The sequence below is a fragment of the Podarcis muralis genome, chromosome 16 (genome assembly GCF_964188315.1).
Source record: "Podarcis muralis chromosome 16, rPodMur119.hap1.1, whole genome shotgun sequence".
Taxonomy (NCBI): Eukaryota; Metazoa; Chordata; class Lepidosauria; order Squamata; family Lacertidae; genus Podarcis; species Podarcis muralis.
The window spans coordinates 7,990,996-8,012,311 of record NC_135670.1 but is presented as its reverse complement, the minus strand read 5'-3'; the positions used below and the strand labels follow the sequence as shown (position 1 = coordinate 8,012,311).

The following is a 21,316-nucleotide window of genomic DNA, read 5'->3' as shown; positions in this document are numbered from 1 at the left end:
TGATATAAGGAACCATTCTTGCAGAATCGAGCCTGCTCGGGTATCCTGTGGCCCTCCAGATGTTGTTGAACTCCCACCAGCCCCTGCTTATCAAGCATGCTGGTTGCTGGGGCTGCTGCGAATTCGAGTCCAGCCACAACTGGAGGGCCACAGGTTCCCCAGACGCTGCTGTGAGTGTACAGGGTTCCCTCTGGATATATGGCCTGGTTCGCCTAACAGTCATTGACAGACATATCCGTTGCGAATTTGTATAAACCACATATAATCATTTCCCAGTAATAAAATCTAGCACTCTGTTTGCGTTGACAGTCCCTAGACAGGAGCCTTTAATTAAAGAGAGTTAACCGATCAGGATTATTATTCTGAGTCTTCTTTTCAGCCTAAGGTCCCAGGGCAGGCGACAACAGTTACAACTCAACGTTAACAGTTTAAGGCAGCTTATAATCACAGACATCAGGTGGGTCCTAAAAATATAGACCTTCATGGTCGGAGACATTACCACTCCGGAATACCAGTTGCCAGTTTTCCACAAGTTGGACAGGATGCTGAACTAAATGGACATTGGCCTGATCCAACAGGCTTTCCTTGTGTTCTTAGGATTCAGTTTGCCTTTAAAAGCAAGCCTATCTACCCTGATGGCACTGGGGTTAAACCACAGAGCCTAGGGCTTGCTGATCAGAAGGTCAGTGGTTTGAATCCCCGCGGCGGCATGAGCTCCCGTTGCTCAGTCCCTGCTCCTGCCAACCTAGCAGTTCAAAAGCATGGCAAAGTGCAAGTAGATAAATAGGCACTGCTCCAGCGGGAAGGTAAACGGCGTTTCCGTGTGCTGCTCTGGTTTGCCAGAAGCTGCTTAGTCATGCTGGCCACATGACCCGGAAGCTGTACGCCACCTCCCTCGGCCAGTAAAGCGAGATGAGCGCCACAACCCCAGAGTCGTCCGTGACTGGACCTAATGGTCAGGGGTCCCTTTACCATTAACAATCTACCCTGAACTTTCTGAAAGAGTGCATGAACAAAAAATCCCTCCTTCTCTAACTTTTGCAGTGCAGTTCCCCAGCCAAGTTGCAAAAACAGATAATAAAGTTTTCAGGGAAATGCATACGTGAGTAAAAAGAGCCTAAAAGAATGCCTTGTGGATGGGAGAATTGTTTCGCAAGACAAAAACCAAAACCAAACCCTGCATATTAGGAGAAATTTGCCCTAAAACACTGATAAATTATCATGGGGAGTTTTTTTTTAATGCAGACTGATGTGGAAATGTGGAGGACTGTAAAAAATGACATAGATTTGCCCATTCCCTAACTCAGCTGAAATTAGACAAATCATTGGTTCAGGAGAGGGTCTGAAAATGACTACAACTCATCGGGGTGGCTCTATGCGCCCTCTAAATTCGGAGGCACTCAATTTATGGATGCTGGTTTTGGAGCAGGTGGGCAAGCAGGGGTTACGGTTATTCTCATGACTATCTTGTGTGGGCATCTTGGGAATGTGGGAGCCCAATGTGCACAGAAGGAAGCTTCCATGTGGATAAGGGCCAGGAAAGACACTTGCTCACTGGAGAGCTGCATGAGCACAGGGGGAATCTTTCTATGGGCAAAGGTAAAGGGACCCCTGACCATTAGGTCCAGTCGTGACCGACTCTGGGGTTGCGGCGCTCATCTCACTTTATTGGCCAAGGGAGCCAGCATGACTGAGCCGCTTCTGGCGAACCAGAGCAGCGTACGGAAACGCCGTTTACCTTCCTGCCGGAGCGGTACCTATTTATCTACTTGCACTGGCATGCTTTTGAACTGCGAGGTTGGCAGGAGCAGGGACTGAGCAACGGGAGCTCTCCCCATCACGGGGATTCGAACCGCTGACCTTCTGATCGGCAAGTCCTAGGCTCTGTGGTTTAACCCACAGCGCCACCCGCGTCCCTTCGCCACCTGCATGAACATTTTCTGTGGATATAGGATGGGAAGGACGCTTTTGTCCATATGGGCAAAACTTATTTGCGTGCATGAGCAGCCTGCGGTTCAAGTGCCACCGGTCCCTCCTCTCTGCCCACACAAAGCTTGGAATCAGAGGCCGTGTGGATTCAGGAGACGCCCCTGTTGTCATGGTCACCTGTGGTGGAGCAACACCCTCGGGGGTTAAATTCCGGAGCGCATTCCTTTGCCCTGCCGAAATCAGCCTCCTTATACAATATGCGTCTTGGAAATCATTTCCGGCTCCAAAGGAACAGCAGGTTGTCATTCCTGGGCTCTCTCGCACCGAGCCCTGGCCTGAAGCCAAACGTGCTTCTCTTACCTGTTGAGCTGGTCCTCTGTCTTAACAGATGCTCCGCCTCCCCCCCTCCAGAGGTAGACACATCTTACTCTCATCAGTGCAAAAGGAGCTGATGGATTTCTGGCTCCTCCTCCTCCTCTTCTGCAGCCTCGAGGAAGGGGCTGCCAGATTTATATACCACTTCATTCAAAAGAATATTTCTAAGCAGTTTGCAAGAAGCAAAATGAAATGAGAGGCTCAGTCAGTTAGAGCCTGGTGCTGAGAATGCCAAGGCTGCAGGTTCGATCCCTGTTTGGGAGAGCTTCATATTCCTGCATTGCAGGGGGCTGGGAATAGATGAACCTCAGGGTCCCTTCCATCCTACAATTCTATGATTCTATTCTTTTAAATCATTGCTATGAAAAGTCCCTGGCAGTTAAGAAATAAAATATATAGCAATAAACACAAAAAAAGATAAAGGACAGCAAAAATAGTAACATTATCAAACTTAAGATAAAATCAATCATTTGAAAAATAAACATATATAATGAAATCACTTGGATGGCTTAAAAGAGAATTAGAATCCAAGACCAGGGAGAAGAGTCGGTGGAAGAAGATTGGAAGAAATTTAAAGGCTATTTACAGAAATATTACAAAATTAATGAATGTTAGAATGATGTTGGAATGAAGTTAAGTGGTTTTAGCAGCAATGTTATTAAGGTCTATGTAAAAATGGATTGTTAATAAATAGGAATTTGAAGTAATAATATACTAAGATAAAGGATTAAGATAAGAACAAAAAGGGAAAGGATTTGCTGAATTAATTAACTGAACTGGGATGCAAAAAAGGGAGGTGTGAGGAGGTCAGAGAAAAACGAAAGACAAGATATGGAAAGACTGATTTGTTTTTAATTGTTACTCTATTTTTTCTGTTTTTTGTATTTTATTTTTTATTTTTGTATTTTTTTTTGTATTATTGTAATTTTGTTTGAAACTTTAATAAATATTATTTTTAAAAAATAAAAATAAAAGAGAATTAGACAAATCAATGGAGTATCAATAGTAACAATGGAGTATCAATAGTATCAGTGGTTACTAACCACAACAACTATGTTCTCCCTTCACTGCTGCAGGTAGCATGTCTTTAAATACCAGTTGCTGGGAAACACAGGAGGGCAGAAGGCCAATGGCCTGATCCAGCAAAGCTCTTCTTATGCCCATATGTTCTTATGATATTAATGGCCTCTCCACAACAGAGGGGAGTGGAGAGTGGGTCTCAAGACCCAAGGAAGAGCAGGGCATGGGGGTTGGGGGTGGACAACTACTGCCACATCTCCTGTTGTATTGCTTCATTTAGCTTTTGTCCAGGTTGCAAAGTGGCAGCCCCAAGTTGGAGGAGCTTTAGTGATAGGGAGGAGTAGCGCTGGGACCAGCTCACCCCAAAGAGCAGGCCCCACCATGAGGCAAAGTGAGGGGGCGATATGGGAGGCAGAGCATTCAGAGCTAGGCAGCTCTAGCACTTCTGATAGTGACAATAACATTTCCATTCCTTGGGAGCTCTCCCAGGTCCTGAAGAGCCTCCTCCTTGCCCCTAATTAAAGACCTTGCTCCAAGACCACCTCTCTCCCTTAGGAGCTCTCCCAGGTCCTGAAGCGTCTCCTCTCCAATCCTCTTCCCTAGAACAGGGATAGGGAACCTTCAGCCCTCCAGACATTGTTGGACTCCAAATCCCATCAGCCCCAGGCAGTCAGGCCAATGGCCGGGGTGCCAGGAGTTTCATTAATAGCGTTTTTCTGATGTAGGCTTGGGGGTCAGCGTGGGGAAGAAAACGGAAGGGATAGGGTAGAACCAAGAGGGAGGGTCACATAGAGCCAGATCACTCTTCCCCACCCCTTGACCAATGACACAATGATTCTGCAGATATACTGACTTGTGTCGGGAGAAAATTATCCCCTGGCATGATTTGGGTTAGGGGGGCACTGGCAGGGAGATGCAAGGTGTCACACCCACTTTAAAGCACAATTGCAAGAGATTAGGGGTGGCAGAAGGTGAGGAAGAATGAAGGACTAAGCAGATTGTCCTGGGTGCCAATGAGTAGGTGCCCCCCATAGCCTAAAATAAGAACCAACAATCACTTGCAGCAGCAACACTGGGAGTTGTAGTCTAACAACCCCTGGAGAGTCACAGGTTTCTCAGTCATGCCCCATAGCCTGCCACCCCAAACCTGATGCCTACATCCCACAGCTGTTGAAATTGTAAGATAAAATTAGAACACCAGATTGATGGACTATGTAATGGACAGAAAGGACTGATATGACCCGAAACCAGGAAGAAGGGACGTTGGATGAAAATTAGAGATATGAAGGGAATTTTTTATGTTAACTATGGAATTAATGTAATATTATTGAAATTTGAGGGATTATGCTGGAAAGGAATTAAATTGGCTTTAGTAGAAATGATTTTAAGGAGAAATGCATGAATGTGATGTGATTTTGAAATTTTAAGATTTTTAAGATAAGATAAGGTTAAAGAGAGTAAAATAAATTGAATAGATTATATTAAAAGAGGGAAAGGATATGTGGATTAATAAATAAGATAGAGTGTGAAGATTAATTATTTAAACTAAAATTGAGAAATATGGGAAGAATTTGCTGAAATAACGAACTAAACTAGAATACAAAAAGGGAGGTGTGAGGAGGTTCAAGAATTAAGCAAATGAAAAACTGTAATTTGAGATTTGTATCTTTTCATTTTTTTTGTTTCTATTTTATTATTTTTTTGTTTTCCTTTTTGGGTTAGGGTTGGGTTTTTTTATATGTATTGATGAAACTTTGAATAAATATCATTTGGGGGGGCGGAAATGAAATTGTATGATAAAGACCCTAAGAACCCAGGAATCTGAATAGTCTGTTCTTCTGGACTTCAGAAGAACCTGGCTGCTGGTTCAGGTCAATGGCCCATCTAGTCCAGAATCCTGTTCTCACAAGGGCTAACTTATTGGGGAGCCTGCAAACAGGGCCTGAGTGCTACAGCAACTTGTGGTTCCTAAAAACTGATGTTTAAGAGCACATTGCCTCTTTAGAATATCGGTAGTCATTATGGCTCATTGACAGACTTCTCCATGAATTTGCCCTATCCTCTTTTAAATCCATCCAAGTTGGTGGCCATCAATGCTTCTTCCTCTGGAAATGAGTCCTCTAGATTAACTATTCACTTTGTGGGGGGAAACTACTTTCCTCTGTCTGTCTGGAATCTTCCAACATTCAGCTTCATTAAAGGTAAAGGGTAAAGGGACCCCTGACCATTAGGTCCAGTCATGACCGACTCTGGGGTTGCGGAGCTCATCTCACTTTATTGGCTTTATTTTATACAGCTTCTGGGTCATGTGGCCAGCATGACTAAGCCGCTTCTGGCGAACCAGAGCAGCGCACGGAAACACCGTTTACCTCCCCGCCGGAGTGGTACCTATTCATCTACTTGCACTTTGACGTGCTTTCGAGCTGCTAGGTTGGCAGGAGCAGGGACTGAGCAATGGGAGCTCACCCCGTCATGGGGATTCGAACCGCCGACCTGATCAGCAAGTCCTAGGCTCTGTGGTTTAACCCACAGAGCCACCTGTGTCCCCAGCGCCAGCAGCTTCATTGGACGTCCACAAATTCTAGTGCTATAAGAGAGGGAGAAAAACTTATCTCTGTCCACTTTCTCCATGCCATGTATGATTTTATACACCTCAATCATGCTCCCTCTTCCTTGCTTGTGTTGGAGCATCTCCACCCCCATCATTCTGCCCGGACACTGAGGTCCAGTGCGAGGGCCTTCTGGCGGTTCCCTCGCTGCAAGAAGCCAAGTTACAGGGGGCAGAGGGCCTTCTCGGTGGTGGCACCCGCCCTGTGGAACGCCCTCCCACCAGATGTCAAATAGAACAACTACTACCAGACTTTTAGAAGACATCTGAAGGCAGCCCTGTTTAGGGAAGCTTTTAATGTTTGATGCATTACTGTATTTTAATATTTTGTTGGAAGCCGCCCAGAGTGGCTGGGGAAGCCCAGCCAGATGGGTGGGGTATAAATAAATAAATTATTATTATTATTATTATTATTATTATTATTATTATTATTATTATTATTACCTTGCCACCAAGGAAGCCACAGACAACAGTATCTCAGAGCAAAGGTTTTTATTTGAATTGCTGCAGCCTGCTGACTGACGGGTTGATATTTCCTGTTACCTTCCTCCTCCTGCAAGCACTCAGAATCAAGGTGTCTTGGTCCCACCCACCCAACTCTCTCTCTCGCACGAGCCACGGCCACCCACCCGTGCCACGACTTTCACTTCTTCCTCCCCACTTTCTCCCTCTTGATATCCTTGGCCAGCTCCCCGATCAGCCTCCAGTACTCTCCGAATTTCAGCTCCTCGTCGTTGTTGACATCCAGGCTCCTCATCTTCTCGTCAAGGTCGCCGACGTCCTTCGGAAAAGGAGGAAAGGAAAGGGAAAGTCAGGGATATGTCTAATTTGTTAATTTGTTAATTAGACAAATTAACAGGAATTAGACAAATTAACAGGAAGGATCCGAAACCGGCGGGACCAGAATTTTACCGAAGACTGGAGTAAATTTACGAACTATATGAAAAGTATTTGTGATGATCAGATGACATTTGCAGGTTTGCAAGAAGTTCTGTGAGGAGTATTGTTGGAAATATTGTAAAAATGGAAAATGGGAGATGATAAGTTAAGAGAGGTAAAGACAATATAAAATTAAGTAATGCATAAAAAGAGGTTAAGACGGAAGATCATCGGAGGTGCTGAGGGAAGTCCAAAAAAGTGTATTTGTAATAATTTGTGTGGTACGTTTTATAATTTGTATGTTAAAATTAATAAAAATGTATTATTATTATTTTAAAAAAGGAAAAGTCAGGGATAGCAAAGGCGCTGCGACGTTTTGTCACAGGAACCCGCTTGTAAAAATCATGTAAGGTATGGAGAAGACAGTCTGAGCAGAATTCTCTCTCTCTCTCTCATCGTACTCCTAGAGCTCAGAGTCATCCAAGAAAATTGATTGGCAGCCCTCGGTTCAGAACCAACCAAAGGAAATACATCTTCATAACTATGCATAATTAACTTCAGGAATTTGCTCCTGCAAGATCTGGTCATCGCGGCAGCAGGTGCCTCGTGTTTGCGTCACCCCATGGATGACACTGAGTCTGGTCCAGCTTTCGCAAGCAGCAAGTGAGGGGGTGGTCTGAAAGCTACATGCACACAGAGTGAGAGAGCAAAGGAATTCCCTGCACACAGAAATCTAGCGTGTCAGGTAGAAGGTGATCTAGCTGAAATTTATTCCCTGAAGAACTAGTTTTCTACGTGCATGGTGTTGCTCTTTCTTGGCAGAGTAGACTAGGTTAGTTGTATTGATTAATTTCAATGGGTTTACTCTTGAGTAGGAATAAGAACCCCATATATCTATAGCATTTTTATACCACTTTAGCAGTCGTGGCTTTCCCCCTCCTTATATAATCCTGGGAAGTATACAACCGTTCGTTAGAGGCACTGGGAATTGTAGCTATCTTCCCCCCCCCCCCATTTTTTTTTTTTATTAACATTCTTATATTATGTCGGTAAACATTGTCATATTACATTACAGGACTTACTATAATATAATTTCCAACATGTATACAAAAATTATACACAAATTTTATATACCTAAAAAGAAAATGAAACCCCAAAAAAGAACAAAGGGGGGAAAACAAAAATTGATTGATGTTGGAGTGAGACTGAGTTGAGAAATAAGATTAAGAGCACATATTGATATAAGAATGTATTAGATACTGTCAGGGCCGCCTCAGGTCCCAGCTCACAAGAGACCAACGCCAAGTCCACTTTATTTACAGAAGTCTTTATTGAAGTACATTGTTTGTTCCATAGCCGAGGCGCGCAGCCCCACGTCTGTTACGCTTAGACCGCTGAAGTCCCCTCTGAATCAGTCCCGCCTCCACACCAGTTTAAGAGGCTTCTGCTGGCCCACCTCTTCCTGTCCTTCCTTTTCCGCAGGGTCTTTCTGCCCCCCTGGGTTCCTTCCCTCCTGCTTTCCCCTGACGCTGAGTCCCCAGACGCCTGCTCCCCCCTCCTCCGTGCTTTGGGACCAGGCTCCTCCTCCGGGCTCTCTGCATTTCCGCGCGCCTCCACATTTGAACTTGGCGCGCGTTCGCTACCCCTGACCTTCCTCTTGACAGTTACACTACTCTCTGTACTACTCTCCGCCCCTTCCGGCAGGACGTCTTGCCCCGATCTCCTTCCCCTCTCTGCTTCCTGCTCTGCTTCGTCTGTCACACTGGGAACTCCACCCTCTTCACTCCGTTCCGGCGGGGAAGCCGGCCCCGATCTCCAACTCCCACTCGGGGTTTCCCTGCTGCTCCCCTGCTCCTGACGAGTCCCCCCTGTGGCTCCCCTTGGCCTGACTAGGGGCGCCCCCTTTTGGGAATCCTCCGATTCACTTGAAAGACTCATGGAAACCCTCAAGTCATTGTCCTCCTCCTCCTCCTCCTCGTTCCGGGATTCTTCCCCCTCGCTCTCAGTCTCCTCCCTCATCTGTGCCTCTCTCCCTGAACCCCTGACAGATAGTATATAAAGAAATATACAATAATAAGAGTACATTCATTTGTAAAAAAGGAATATACAACGGGAAAGACAGGAAGTCTAGTGTGTTGGTATGTGTATGATTTTTGGGAATTATAGCTATCTTAAGGTCTCCTAAAATCTCTCAATACCCTTAACAAACTACAGCTCCTAGGATCCTTTTTTTTTATTTTGTGGGGGTGCCTTAAATGTATAGTGTACACAGCCGGGACCATCACCCCATGGCTTAATGTAGAAAATCCAAGGGAGCAGGGGTCATATCCAAACCATCAATTGAAATCACATTTATACCACTTTTAAAAGTCATGGCGGTTTCCTCCAAAGAATCTTGGGAACCACAGTTTAAGGGAGCTGGGAATCATAGCTCAGGGTGGGGTCTCCTAACATCACCCTTAACAGGATCCGATGGAGGCAGCCATGACTGTTAAAGCGGTATCACAGTTCTTTGAATGGCTACTACAAGTGGAGCCAAGCATTAGTCATTACTCAGAGTAGACCTACTGAAATTAATGGATGTGACTAACTTAGGCTCATTGGGGTTGCTCCCAATCTTCATCCCACTCAGAAAAGACCCCCGTTGGCTTTAATGAACTGGACTAACGTAGGTCCATTATTTCCAGTAGGTCTACTCTGAGCACAGTGGCAACTCTCAAGTAGGCTTGCTTTTAAAAGGGACACGAATCAAGGCCTCATGATCCATCAGCGTTTTAATGCACATTTCTGCCAATGGACACATGCACAACGTTGCCTAATATTCTCATTTTTGCAGAGCACACATTTTTCTATGCAATTTTGCCTAACACACACACACAAAAACATCTTTGCAAGGCAATTTTCCTGAACACAATGCATTTTTTTCTATCTCATTTTCACTAAGAGACGAATCCATACACATATTGGTGTAAAAGGCTGTGCTAGAGAATGCATTGCAAGATTCAGAGAAGGGTGAATTTTGAAGGCAGGCTGCATTTAAGTTATTGATTCCGAAAGGACAACTTAGGTTCAAATTGCGACAGGAATCAAATGCAGTATCTCCCCTGTCCTTAGACATTGCGACTGCTGCAGCTGCCAGCTCCTCAAAACTTTTGCAATCCTTCACCTTACCTACTGGAATGTAGCACAGGAGTGAATCCCTCCACTCTTGCTAGAATCAGACCATTGAAGAAGAAGAAGAGTTTGGATTTGATATCCCGCCTTTCACTCCCTTTAAGGAGTCTCAAAGCGGCTCACATTCTCCTTTCCCTTCCTCCCCCACAACAAACACTCTGTGAGGTGAGTGGGGCTGAGAGACTTCAGAGAAGTGTGACTGGCCCAAGGTCACCCAGCAGCTGCATGTGGAGGAGCGGGGAAGCGAACCCGGTTCCCCAGATTACGAGTCTACCGCTCTTAACCACTACACCACACTGGTTCTCCCATTGGTTCATCTGGCACAGTATTTCCAACACTGACCAGCAACTGCCTTCTGGGGTTTCGGGTAGGGTTCTCTCCCAGCTGTTAGAGACTAACTGGATGCAGAGGAGAGATGGAAGGCAAAAGATGGAGAACCCTCAAGGGAAGATGGCTTGGAGCCAGGGGACTGGTGGTGGGTGGTCAGAAGGAGAAGACTGGGAGAAGGATGTGTCAGAAGCAGAAGGTGCAACAGGGTTTAGTGAGCAGTAGGGTGGTTCATGGGACGTGGGTGACGTTGTGGGTTAAACCACTGAGCCTCTTGGGCTTGCTGATCAGAAGGTCGGCGGTTCGAATCCCCGCGACGGGGTGAGCTCTCATTGCTCGGTCCCTGCTCCTGCCAACCTAGCAGCTCGAAAGCTCGTCAAAGTGCAAGTAGATAAATAGGTACCACTCCGGTGGGAAGGTAAACGGCGTTTCCGTGCGCTGCTCTGGTTTGCCAGAAGCGGCTTAGTCATGCTGGCCACATGACGGCTCCCTTGGCCAGTAAAGCAAGATGAGCGCCGCAACCCCAGAGTCGGCCACGACTGGAGCTAATGGCCAGGGGTCCCTTTTAGGTCCCAACCTCTTAGGGTGGTTCATAAAAAACATTTTTTTAAAAAATGCCTGCTCCAAAGGTCTTATCTTACTACACTAGGGATTATATAGCTATATCTGAAATTTCATGCATATCAGTTAATATCTTGACCCTGCTCCACTGAATTGAAATTTCAGCCTTCACGACATAGGAAAATGGCCAAGTAAACAGCTATTTTCTGCCCCATCCTCCTAGTCTTCTGCCCTATAATTTGTGTCGCCCCCCCCCCTACCTTCATGAGGTTCGGGAGCTGCTCATGAACAAGTTCCTTGAACTCCCCAGCCGTCAGAGTCCCCTTCTTGCCCTCGCGGCCCGCATGCGTGAAGAAGATGTTGACGATCTTCTCAATGGCTGCCTCCAGCTCTGTCCATTCGCTGCTGGCCATCTCAGGACTGAGGAGTGGTGAGTGAGTTCCTTCCTCGCTGAGGCTGTGGCTCGACGGATGGGGAGTGTGTTTGTAGCAACGGACTGTGTAAGACGGGCTCTGTGAACAGGGGAGAGAGGCAAGGTGAGGCAGTCAGGAGGAAATCAACAGGGGAAGAGCAGAAGGAAAGATGTCAACAAAGCAGCAAAGCACATAAGAAAAACTATGATTTGGATAATGTCATTATTTCTGTTGTTCTGCTGTTTTTTTATTGCTATGAGGCAGTGAGAGATTTTACTTTCTTGGGCTCCATGATCACTGCACATGGTGACAGCAGCCACAAAATTAAAAGACGCCTGCTTCTTGGGAGAAAAGCAATGACAAACCTAGACAGCATCTTAAAAAGTAGAGACATCACCCTGCCAACAAAGGTTCGTATAGTAAAAGCTATGGTTTTCCCAGTAGTGATGTATGGAAGTGAGAGCTGGACCATAAAGAAGGCTGATCGCCAAAGAATTGATGCTTTTGAATTATGGTGCTAGAGGAGACTCTTGAGAGTCCCATGGACTGCAAGAAGATCAAACCTCTCCATTCTTAAGGAAATCAGCCCTGAGTGCTCACTGGAAGGACAGATCCTGAAGCTGAGGCTCCAATACTTTGGCCACCTCATGAGAAGAGAAGACTCCCTGGAAAAGACCCTGATGTTGGGAAAGACTGAGGGCACAAGGGGAAGTTGACGACAGTGGACGAGATGGTGGGACAGTGTTCTCGAAGCTACCAGCATGAGTCTGACCAAACTGCGGCAGGCAGTGGAAGACAGGAGTGCCTGGTGTGCTCTGGTCCATGGGGTCACAAAGAGTTGGACACGACTAAACGACTAAACAACAAATGTCTTTTTATTTATTTTTTTAACTCTCAGGGTCTTTCCATAGCAATATTTTAAATGAATAGAATCATAGCTCTGGCTAGTTAAAACATCGCCGTCAATCGACAACAAGTCAACGAGAGAGACCAATGTCACTTGTTGCTTTGCCGAATGAATGCGCCATGGGCCGGTCTTTCAGCTTTTCATAGAATTACAGAACAGTAGAGTTGAAAAGGAACTTGAGAACCATGTCATCCAACCCTCTGCCAAGCAGGAAACATCCCGCTGTCCCATACAGGGATCAAACCTGCAACCTCGGCATCATCAGCATCAGGCTCTAGCCAGCTGAGCTACCAGTTTGCGATACTGCCTAGAGGCAAAGGAGAAAACGTTCCAGAAGACCTGTAAACGCCACCTTGCTAGCCAAGATAACCCCAGGACCAATTGCCACTTGCTGCAAGAACAAGATCACATCGCATGTGGTGGGAATGTAGAGAAGTTTAAAAAATTTGGGAAATGATATATAATGAATTGAAGAAAATGTTTAAAATAACATTTGTCAAAAAAACCAGAAGCATTTTTGTTAGGGGTTGTAGGACAAGACCTGCCAAGGAAAACAAAGAATTTATTCATGTATGCTACAACAGCGGCAAGAGCACAAGGATGGAAGAATGAGTAAACCCCAGCAAAGGAACAGTGGCAAGAGAAACCGATGAACTATGCAGAATTGGCTAGACTGACATACAAACTGCGAGATAAGGACAACAGTGACTTCAAAGAAGAATGGGAACTTTTTACAAAGTATTTAAAAAGACAACAAAATGAATTGTGACTCCTTGGCAGGTTTTGAATAAACATACACAAATTTAGTGATTGATAACATGATAGATAGATCATATAAGGATTGAAATAATTTTATAATATGCAGAGAAATCACAGAGAGGAACTGAGGGAAGTCTCACGGGGGGGAGGGTTTGATGGGGAATGGGAAAAAGGGGGGAAATAATGAATATGATATGTTTTGATATATTGTTATGTTGAAATTGTTAATAAATTTTTGTTTATTGTTTTTAAAAGAACAAGATCAAATCGGCTTATTCACGTGCTTGGGCATATACCGTTTTTTTCGCTCTATAAGACACACCAGACCACAAGAAGCACCTAGTTTTTGGAGGAGGAAAACAAGAAAAAAAATATTCTGAATCTCAGAAGCCAGAACAGCAAGAGGGATCGCTGCGCAGTGAAAGCAGCAATCCCTCTTGCTGTTCTGGCTTCTGGGATAGCTGCGCAGCCTGCATTCACTCCATATGACGCACACACATTTCCCCTTACTTTATAGGAGGGAAAAAGTGAGTCTTATAGAGCAAAAAATACAGTATTAGTTGGCTTGCTTGGGATGCTTAGCAAGTTGGGAGAAACGAGACCTCTCACACTGATTGCTGCCAGCTACTGCCTTATTTGAGAGATGGATGAGAGATAAGCTACTACCTTATCTGAGAGATGAGTGAGAGATAAAGTACTACCTTATCTGAGAGATGGAAGGGGGCCTCTAAGCCAGGGGTGAGTTAACTGGATTATTGGTGCCTGTTTACGTAGTTTGCTTTGTGCATAAGTAATGCTTAACATAATAGCAATGAGGCTCTGCAGGGCGCATTGTAAGCTTACACTTTCCTTTAATAAAGCACTAGAACTAGCTATTCTGGCGTTTTCCCATCCTCCTTCAGCATAGCTGCATCAACCCACTCTCACAAGCCCTCGACCTTTCTTTTCTTCTCGTGAAAACCTATCAGCATATTCGCGCAAACTTCTCCTGATGTTCGCAATCTTCTTATGCACCTATTTGCAACGTTCCCCAGTAGAAGGCATTTGTGGCGGGTTAGTTTCACTAAGAGATCCATTTCTACGCGCACTTTAATGCCAATCTGTACATTGTTCTACATGTTACTCCACGAAAGAAACTGGATTGCAAAATTCAGAGAAGTGCGGATTTCCTAAGATGGCTGCGTTTCCGTTTGCGTATCGTTTGGGGATGCGGAAACTAGGGAGATTCGTCTTTAAATGTGAGCTGAATCACATTTCTCCCCATCAACTCTGACTGTGGTTTGATCCTATTACATTTCTGCAGGACATTGTATCCCCAAAATATTGGAAAGTGGTGAAGTCCCAAGGAGAAGGGAACTGGTTGTTAAGAGGGCAAGGAACTCGCCTCCCTCTGTGGAAATTAGGAACTAAAAACACCACTAAAAAGAATTAACGGTAAGAAATAACAATGCACACACTGAATCTTTCCATCCATAAATTAATCAATTGCATTGCGCTGCACGCTGACTTGGGAATAAGCCCCCTCCAACTCCATGAGGCTTACTTTTGGGTAAATGTGAGGAGGTGAATTCAGTTGCATGGAAGTGTGGGCCGGATCCTATGAATGCCCTCTTGCAAACCAGTCCTGCTGAATTCAGGGCGAAAGCATGGATAGGATTGCACCACTTTCCTCCCAGGGCAACTAAAGCACTTCTCAACATGACTTTGGGGTCAGGGGGGACACTTTCCCCTCCGTCCCACAGCCCTGAGATCTGGCTCCCCATACCACATGAGCTAATTATCTTAAAAGGCAATTAGCTCCAAAATAGGTTACCAGCGTCCAATCTGGCTGGTCCTTATGCTGGTTAGCTGGCTGGACTGAGAATTAATAGCACCCTTTAAAATGTAAGAAAAGCCCTCCTCAGCGAGAGACCCAGGAATCTCCCAGAAACCCACAAGCAAGGCATGGAGGCAACGTTCCACATTGTTGTTTTTTGCAATTTGTCTTTAGCACCTGGTTTTCAGGATACACTGGCCCTGAATTTGGAGGCTCTGTTTTGCTGGCAATGTTTTAGACCTGCCACGAGGATAGAGATAGATAGATACTGTAGATGATAGACAGAGATGATAGATTAGATATAGATAGATTAGATAGATATAGATGATAGATGATAGATAGATAGATAGATAGATAGATAGATAGATAGATAGATAGATGATAGATAGATAGATAGATAGATAGATAGATAGATAGATGATAGATAGATAGATAGATAGATAGATAGATAGATAGATAGATAGATGATAGATAGATGATAGATCATAGATAGATAGATAGATAGATAGATAGATAGATAGATAGATAGATAGATAGATGATAGATAGATAGATAGATAGATAGATAGATAGATCATAGATAGATAGATAGATAGATAGATAGATAGATAGATAGATAGACAGATAGATGATAGATAGATATAGAGAGATGATAGATGATAGATGGATAGATGATATAGATAGATAGATAGATAGATATAGATAGATAGATAGAGATATAGATAGATAGATAGATAGATAGATAGATAGATAGATAGATGATAGATGATAGATAGATAGATAGATGATAGATAGATAGAGATAGATAGAGATATAGATAGATAGATGATAGATAGAGATAGATGATAGATAGAGATAGATGATAGATTAGATAGATAGATAGATAGATAGATAGATAGATAGATAGATAGAGAGTTATAGATAAATAGACAGATGACAGATGATAGATAATGGATATAGAGAGATGATAGATGATAAATAGAGAAAGATCGATCGATCGATCGATCGATCGATCAGTCGATAGATAGATAGAGGGCTCATCCACACTTCTGCTTCTGTCATGCTCAATAAAGGACAGGTCCAGGCTGTTTTCCCCTTGCCCTGCTCCTTTCCAAGGAAAAACCCACTCTTTAGAGCCAGATCAGAACAAATGGCAATCCAGGGGAAACCCGAATGGTCACCTCTGTTGTATCTCTGACCAACAGCAGACCTCGAGGGAACTTGAGTCCCTCAATAGGGAGGTGGACTTCAAAAGCCAAGCCCAGTTCTTATAACAGCCATTTGTTCTGATTGAGCATTAAAGAGCAGTTTTCCCTGGGCAGGAAGCAGCGGGACAACAGGAAATGTGGGTATTCCCCAGCCACTCTGGGCGGCTTCCAACAAAATATTAAAATACCCTAATGCATCAAACATTAAAAGCTTCCCTAAACAGGGCTGCCTTCAGATGTCTTCTAAAAATCTTTCCACATGGGGTGGGGGCTCGCTCCAGCCCCCTTGATCATTTGTGTTTGTCCTTTTCTGAAACTTTTCCCATTCTGCAATATATATTTTTTGAGGGGAGGAGCCCAGAACTTCTTAAACCTCTGAGCTTATCTCAGAATCTCACCAGTACAGTGGTTCCTCGGGTTAAGAACTAAATTCGTTCCGGAGGTCCGTTCTTAACCTGAAACTGTTCTTAACCTGAGGTACCACTTTAGCTAATGAGGCCTCCCGCTGCTGCCATGCCGCCTCTGCGCGATTTCTGTTCTCATCCTGAAGCAAAGTTCTGAACCCAGGGTACTATTTCTGGGTTAGCGGAGTCTGTAACCTGAAGCGTCTGTAACCTGAAGCGTCTGTAACCCAAGGTACCACTGTACCTCAAACAGACGGCCCTCCTCTGCTTGCAGATTTTTCTAACACACCTGAATGCATGCATGTAATCCATAAATGCAATGGTGGATTGGATGGGTGTTTTCAAGTGATTCATCGCCTCCCAAAATTCTTTTCGTTAGTCAGCAGACTTTGCACTCCCATAACTTCACTGCCCCATCTCTCTCTCTCTCTCTCTCTCTCTCTCTCTCTCTCTCTCTCTCTCACACACACACACACACACACAACCAAAAAAGGGACCCCAGCCTCTGTCACCACCTGGCACTGTGCCCCTTCCCAAGGATTGCCACTTACCCTGAAGACGGACGCTTGCAAGGATAATGTCAGTGGGGGAACAGGGCGGTGCTTTTTATACAGCTGTGGGCAGCCAGAATCGGGGGAAACAAGGAAGGGGGGGAGTTGTTCAAAGGATCAGTGCTCCATTAAGCTAAAAGACTTTGCTGGTGTACGGTTTCTCTTTCCACAGACACCGCCCACGCCTGGACTTCCCCCCCCCCCCCAGGCTGCAGCCCGCACTGCTACTGACACAGGGCACTGCCTTCCTGGCTTGTCAACAGCAACCCACAAAGCTCAGCAGCCAGTCTTGGCCCTGCCCAGCCGTCCACAAACAAACTTTCCTTTTGCAAGATTCGGCATGCAACCAAGGAAGGGCTGGGGAGGGGGAGAGAAGCCCCCAACAACAACACCTCGTGTTTGTGGGTGTGTACAGGCTGCAGGAGACACACAAGGGGAGAGTTTGTGTTACAGACTCTCTGCCGGGGCCTCAGGATGAGTTAGCAGGGAAGGCGGTGGAAGCCCTCCAGGAAAATGTATTTCATGAGCTGACTCACTCGCCCAGCCACCGTTTGCAGAAAAACACGACTGGCCGTCGCTCACGCTGGGACGTTTTTTGGGGGGAGGGGTAGTTTGATTTTGATTTTGGCCAGGAAAAGTAAACAGGATGCCCCAGCAAGGCTTGGACTTGATGCCAGGCTCGGACAGGGTGACCTAGCAAGGTTTTGAATTTAAGTCAGGCTCAGAAAGGAAGATCTAGCAAGGCTTGGATTTAAGTTGGGTTCAGACAAGCATACCCTCCAACGTTTCTCTGATGAAAATAGGGACGTCCCATTCCACAATGAATTTTACTATTTATACCCCACACTGGTGTCCCAGCCTCTCTGGGCAGCTTCCAGCTAAATTGCTATATTATCACAATTCCAAACTGTTTTATATATCAAACATCCTTGTTTCCTAAGAAGAAAGCAACACAAGAATGTGGCAACATGAAAACGGGCCTTCTCTGCAGTGGCTCCCCATCTGTGGGACGTTCCTTTTCAACCAGGCCTTTTAAAATGTGGGGGGTTTGGGGGAGAGGGTGTTATTGGGTTATTGTTTTTATTTTGATTATATATTTTGCGGTTTTGAGTTCTGGTTTTGTTCTGTGAGCTGCCCTGAGACCTCCAGGTATAGGGCAGAATATAAATTCAATAAATAAATCGAATGAATGAATGAATGAATAAAAAGAAAACAAATGAAACAGAAAACGGAGGAAGAAAATGGCATGTGGGAGGTAAGGGATAAGGTAACAAAAAAGGCTATAGCGCCGTGATATAATACAATCATTTACATTGTCATTCCAGAAAAGGCCCATTTCTCAACAAATGTGTTTTCTTGAGTATTACATATTGCGTTTATCTTATGTGTAAGGTTTAGCATTAAGATAGTTTGCCAGGTTTTCCTTAGCCAATCAGATATGGGGATGGGGTTATATTTCTGTTTTTGTGCAATATACTGTTTTGTTGTCGTTAGCAGCATCGTAATCAGCTGCACTTCAGTGTTAATGACCTCAAAGCGAAGTATCAAATGGAGAGTTATTTTTCAATGTTCTCGAATGACGATGCTAAGCTGCAGCTCTCCCCCGCTCCGACTCTGCAAGCTCATAATCCCAAATCCACTCACATTTAGTTCAGTCTACAGCAGTCACTTACCTGCTATTGGGAAAATGCGGTCACCGACCCCCCACCACCACACACACAAACACAAACACACACACACACACACTCCTGTGCTCCTCCCCAAGTCACCAGCCTCCTCCAGTCCTTCCTGTTTTTGAACACTGCTTTAGCAGAAGCGGTGAAGGTTCAGTCCAATATCTTACTGGTTTATCCTGAGCAGCTCAATTTGTTATAGACTGCTTTGGGAACGGGAATGGGCAAATCCGTTCCTCCTTTTTCCCATTATTCAGTTCAGTTCTCCACATCTGCACATCAGTTTGCAGATCCACACCCTCCCCACAAAAAAAGCCTTTCTGAGAATTCATCAGCTTGAATCGAAGAATTCGTTTTTTGTGCATGACTCCTGGCATACAACAATTTTGCATGCAAAATGTTTGCATTTTTGCAAAGCAATTTTCGGTAATACAATGCATATTTGACATGTTACTTCCACTAACAGATGCACACTTTGGTCTCATGGGTGAATTTTTTGTATGCATGACTCAGCTGCAGAATTGCACTGCAAAAGTACAAATTTCAAAGGTCGGCCACAATTCGATTCATGCATTGCTTCAGGTGAATCAGTAGGTTTGACTTTAAGTTCGAACCGAAACAATTTCCCCTCCATCCCTATACCTAACCACTGGCTGTGCTGGCTACACACTCATTCTAAATGTAGACCAATGTGTCCTACCTTCTAGACCAGCACAAGAGGCAGATATCAGAAGGAAGGGGGAAAGAGGCAGCGGTGGTACAGTGGTTAGAGTGGTCAACTAGGACCCGAGAGGGAGATTGGAGTTTGAATCCCACCACTCAGTCATGAAGCTCACTGGGTACGATCTCAGGCCCAGCCACTGCCTCTCAGCCTAACCTACCTTTCAGATTGTATGGAGAGAACTGTGTACAGTGGTACTCCGGGTTACATACGCTTCAGGTTACATACGCTTCAGGTTACAGACTCCGCTAACCCAGAAATAGTACCTTGGGTTAAGAACTTTGCTTCAGGATGAGAACAGAAATCGCGCAGCAGAAGGAGACCCCATTAGCTAAAGTGGTGCTTCAGGTTAAGAACAGTTTCAGGTTAAGAACGGACCTCCGGAACGAATTAAGTACTTAACTCGAGGTACCACTGTATGTCACTTTGAGCTCCTTGAGAGGGGAAAAGGTGGGATGGAAATCAATCAATCAATCAATTAACAAATACACACAATTTCCCCAATAAATGCATTTTTGTCAATATGGTTTGATTGATGGACTGCATAGCAAAACTCAGAGAAGTGCAAATTTCAACGGATGAAGAAGAAGAAGAGTTTGGATTTGATATCCCGTTTTATCACTACCCAAAGGAGTCTCAAAGCGGCTAACATTCTCCTTTCCCTTCCTCCCCCACAACAAACACTCTGTGAGGTGAGTGGGGCTGAGAGACTTCAGAGAAGTGTGACTAGCCCAGGGTCACCCAGCAGCTGCATGTGGAGGAGCGGGGAAGCGAACCCGGTTCACCAGATTACGAGTCCATTCCTGTGTTTTCATTTCCGAAAGTGAGGATTTGATAGATTTGGCTGAAAACTGAATCCGATTTTTCCCCCTGCCCTCATCACTGAGGAGAGCCTCAGGAAGTTCCCCCTCAGGCCTTGCTTAGACATTCCTGGGCTTTATGGACCAATTGCCTGACTCAGTATTAAGTGGCATTGTAAAACAGCTAAGTTATTTGACAATAATAGTAATAAGGCTATGTTTTGCTGCTTTGGCCCACAGAGAGATAACACTGGAATGCAGAAGAGGCGGCGGGACAAGAATTACCGGAAAGATCCTTCGGCATACAAAGCAACAACCCCTATGCGCTGCTGAGAGGCCCAGTGCTTTGACTCTGACATGTCACACTAAAAAAAGGGGGGGAAATCAAATTAACATTGTGTAGGTTTTGCGAGACCTGGCAACACATCTCAGGTTGGTGTATTCATCCATCCATTCATTCATTCATTCAAAATTGCACTTATGGTCCACCTTTCCCTCCAGGAAGCTGAAGCATACATGGTTCTGCTCTTCTCATTTCATCCTCACAACCGCCCTGTGAGGTAGGCCAGGCTGAGATGCACAGACTGTGGCAAGGTCTCACTCAGTGAGCTTCAAGGCCAAGCCGGGATTCGAACACAGCTCTCTCCTAAGTCCTGGTCCAGCACCCCAAGGTGAAATGATTACTGTGGTGACAAAGTGGAATAGATGGACCATTGGCCTGATCAGACAGGGATCGTCTTACATACCCTTCAACATTTATCTGATGAAAATGGGGACTTCCTATATTATTATTATTATTATTATTATTATTATTATTATTATTATTATTATTATTCCCCGCCCATCTGAGTGGGTTGCCCCAGCTCAGGGCAGCTGGGCAGATTCCAACATATATAAAAACATAATAAAGCATTAAACATTTTTTTAAAAAAACCTATACAGAGCTGCCTTATATGCTTGGCTTGGGAGGTCACATTAATGCTTCAACATTTCTCCAGGGAGAATAAAGGTAAAGGTAAAGGGACCCCTGACCATTAGGTCCAGTCGTGGCCGACTCTGGGGTGGCGGCGCTCATCTCGCTTTATTGGCCAAGAGAGCCGGCGTACAGCTTCCGGGTCATGTGGCTAGGCCACTTCTGGCGAACCAGAACAGCACACGGAAACGCCGTTTACCTTCCCGCCGGAGCAGTACC

The 21,316-nt window shown here is 44.9% G+C and overlaps 1 protein-coding gene across 1 annotated transcript; it reads right to left on the bottom strand.

Moving 5' to 3' along the window:
* Positions 1-6,409: 6,409 nt before the first annotated feature.
* S100A13 (S100 calcium binding protein A13) lies at positions 6,410-17,122 on the bottom strand. Its single transcript, XM_028711062.2, has 3 exons — positions 16,931-17,122; positions 11,134-11,385; positions 6,410-6,713 (listed from the first exon to the last, which is right to left on the bottom strand). Exons 2-3 carry the CDS (start codon positions 11,284-11,286, stop codon positions 6,576-6,578), a joined length of 291 nt encoding a protein of 96 aa, XP_028566895.2. The 5' UTR covers positions 11,287-11,385; positions 16,931-17,122; the 3' UTR covers positions 6,410-6,575.
* Positions 17,123-21,316: the final 4,194 nt, after the last annotated feature.

Bases quoted from the DNA above. Each gene is read 5' to 3' on its own strand.
- S100A13 (XM_028711062.2), bottom strand. From the start codon at position 11,286: ATGGCCAGCAGCGAATGGACAGAGCTGGAGGCAGCCATTGAGAAGATC. The intron at 6,714-11,133 runs GTAGGGGGGGGG...CCTTTTCCGAAG, and splicing joins AGCTCCCGAACCTCATGAAG to GACGTCGGCGACCTTGACGA.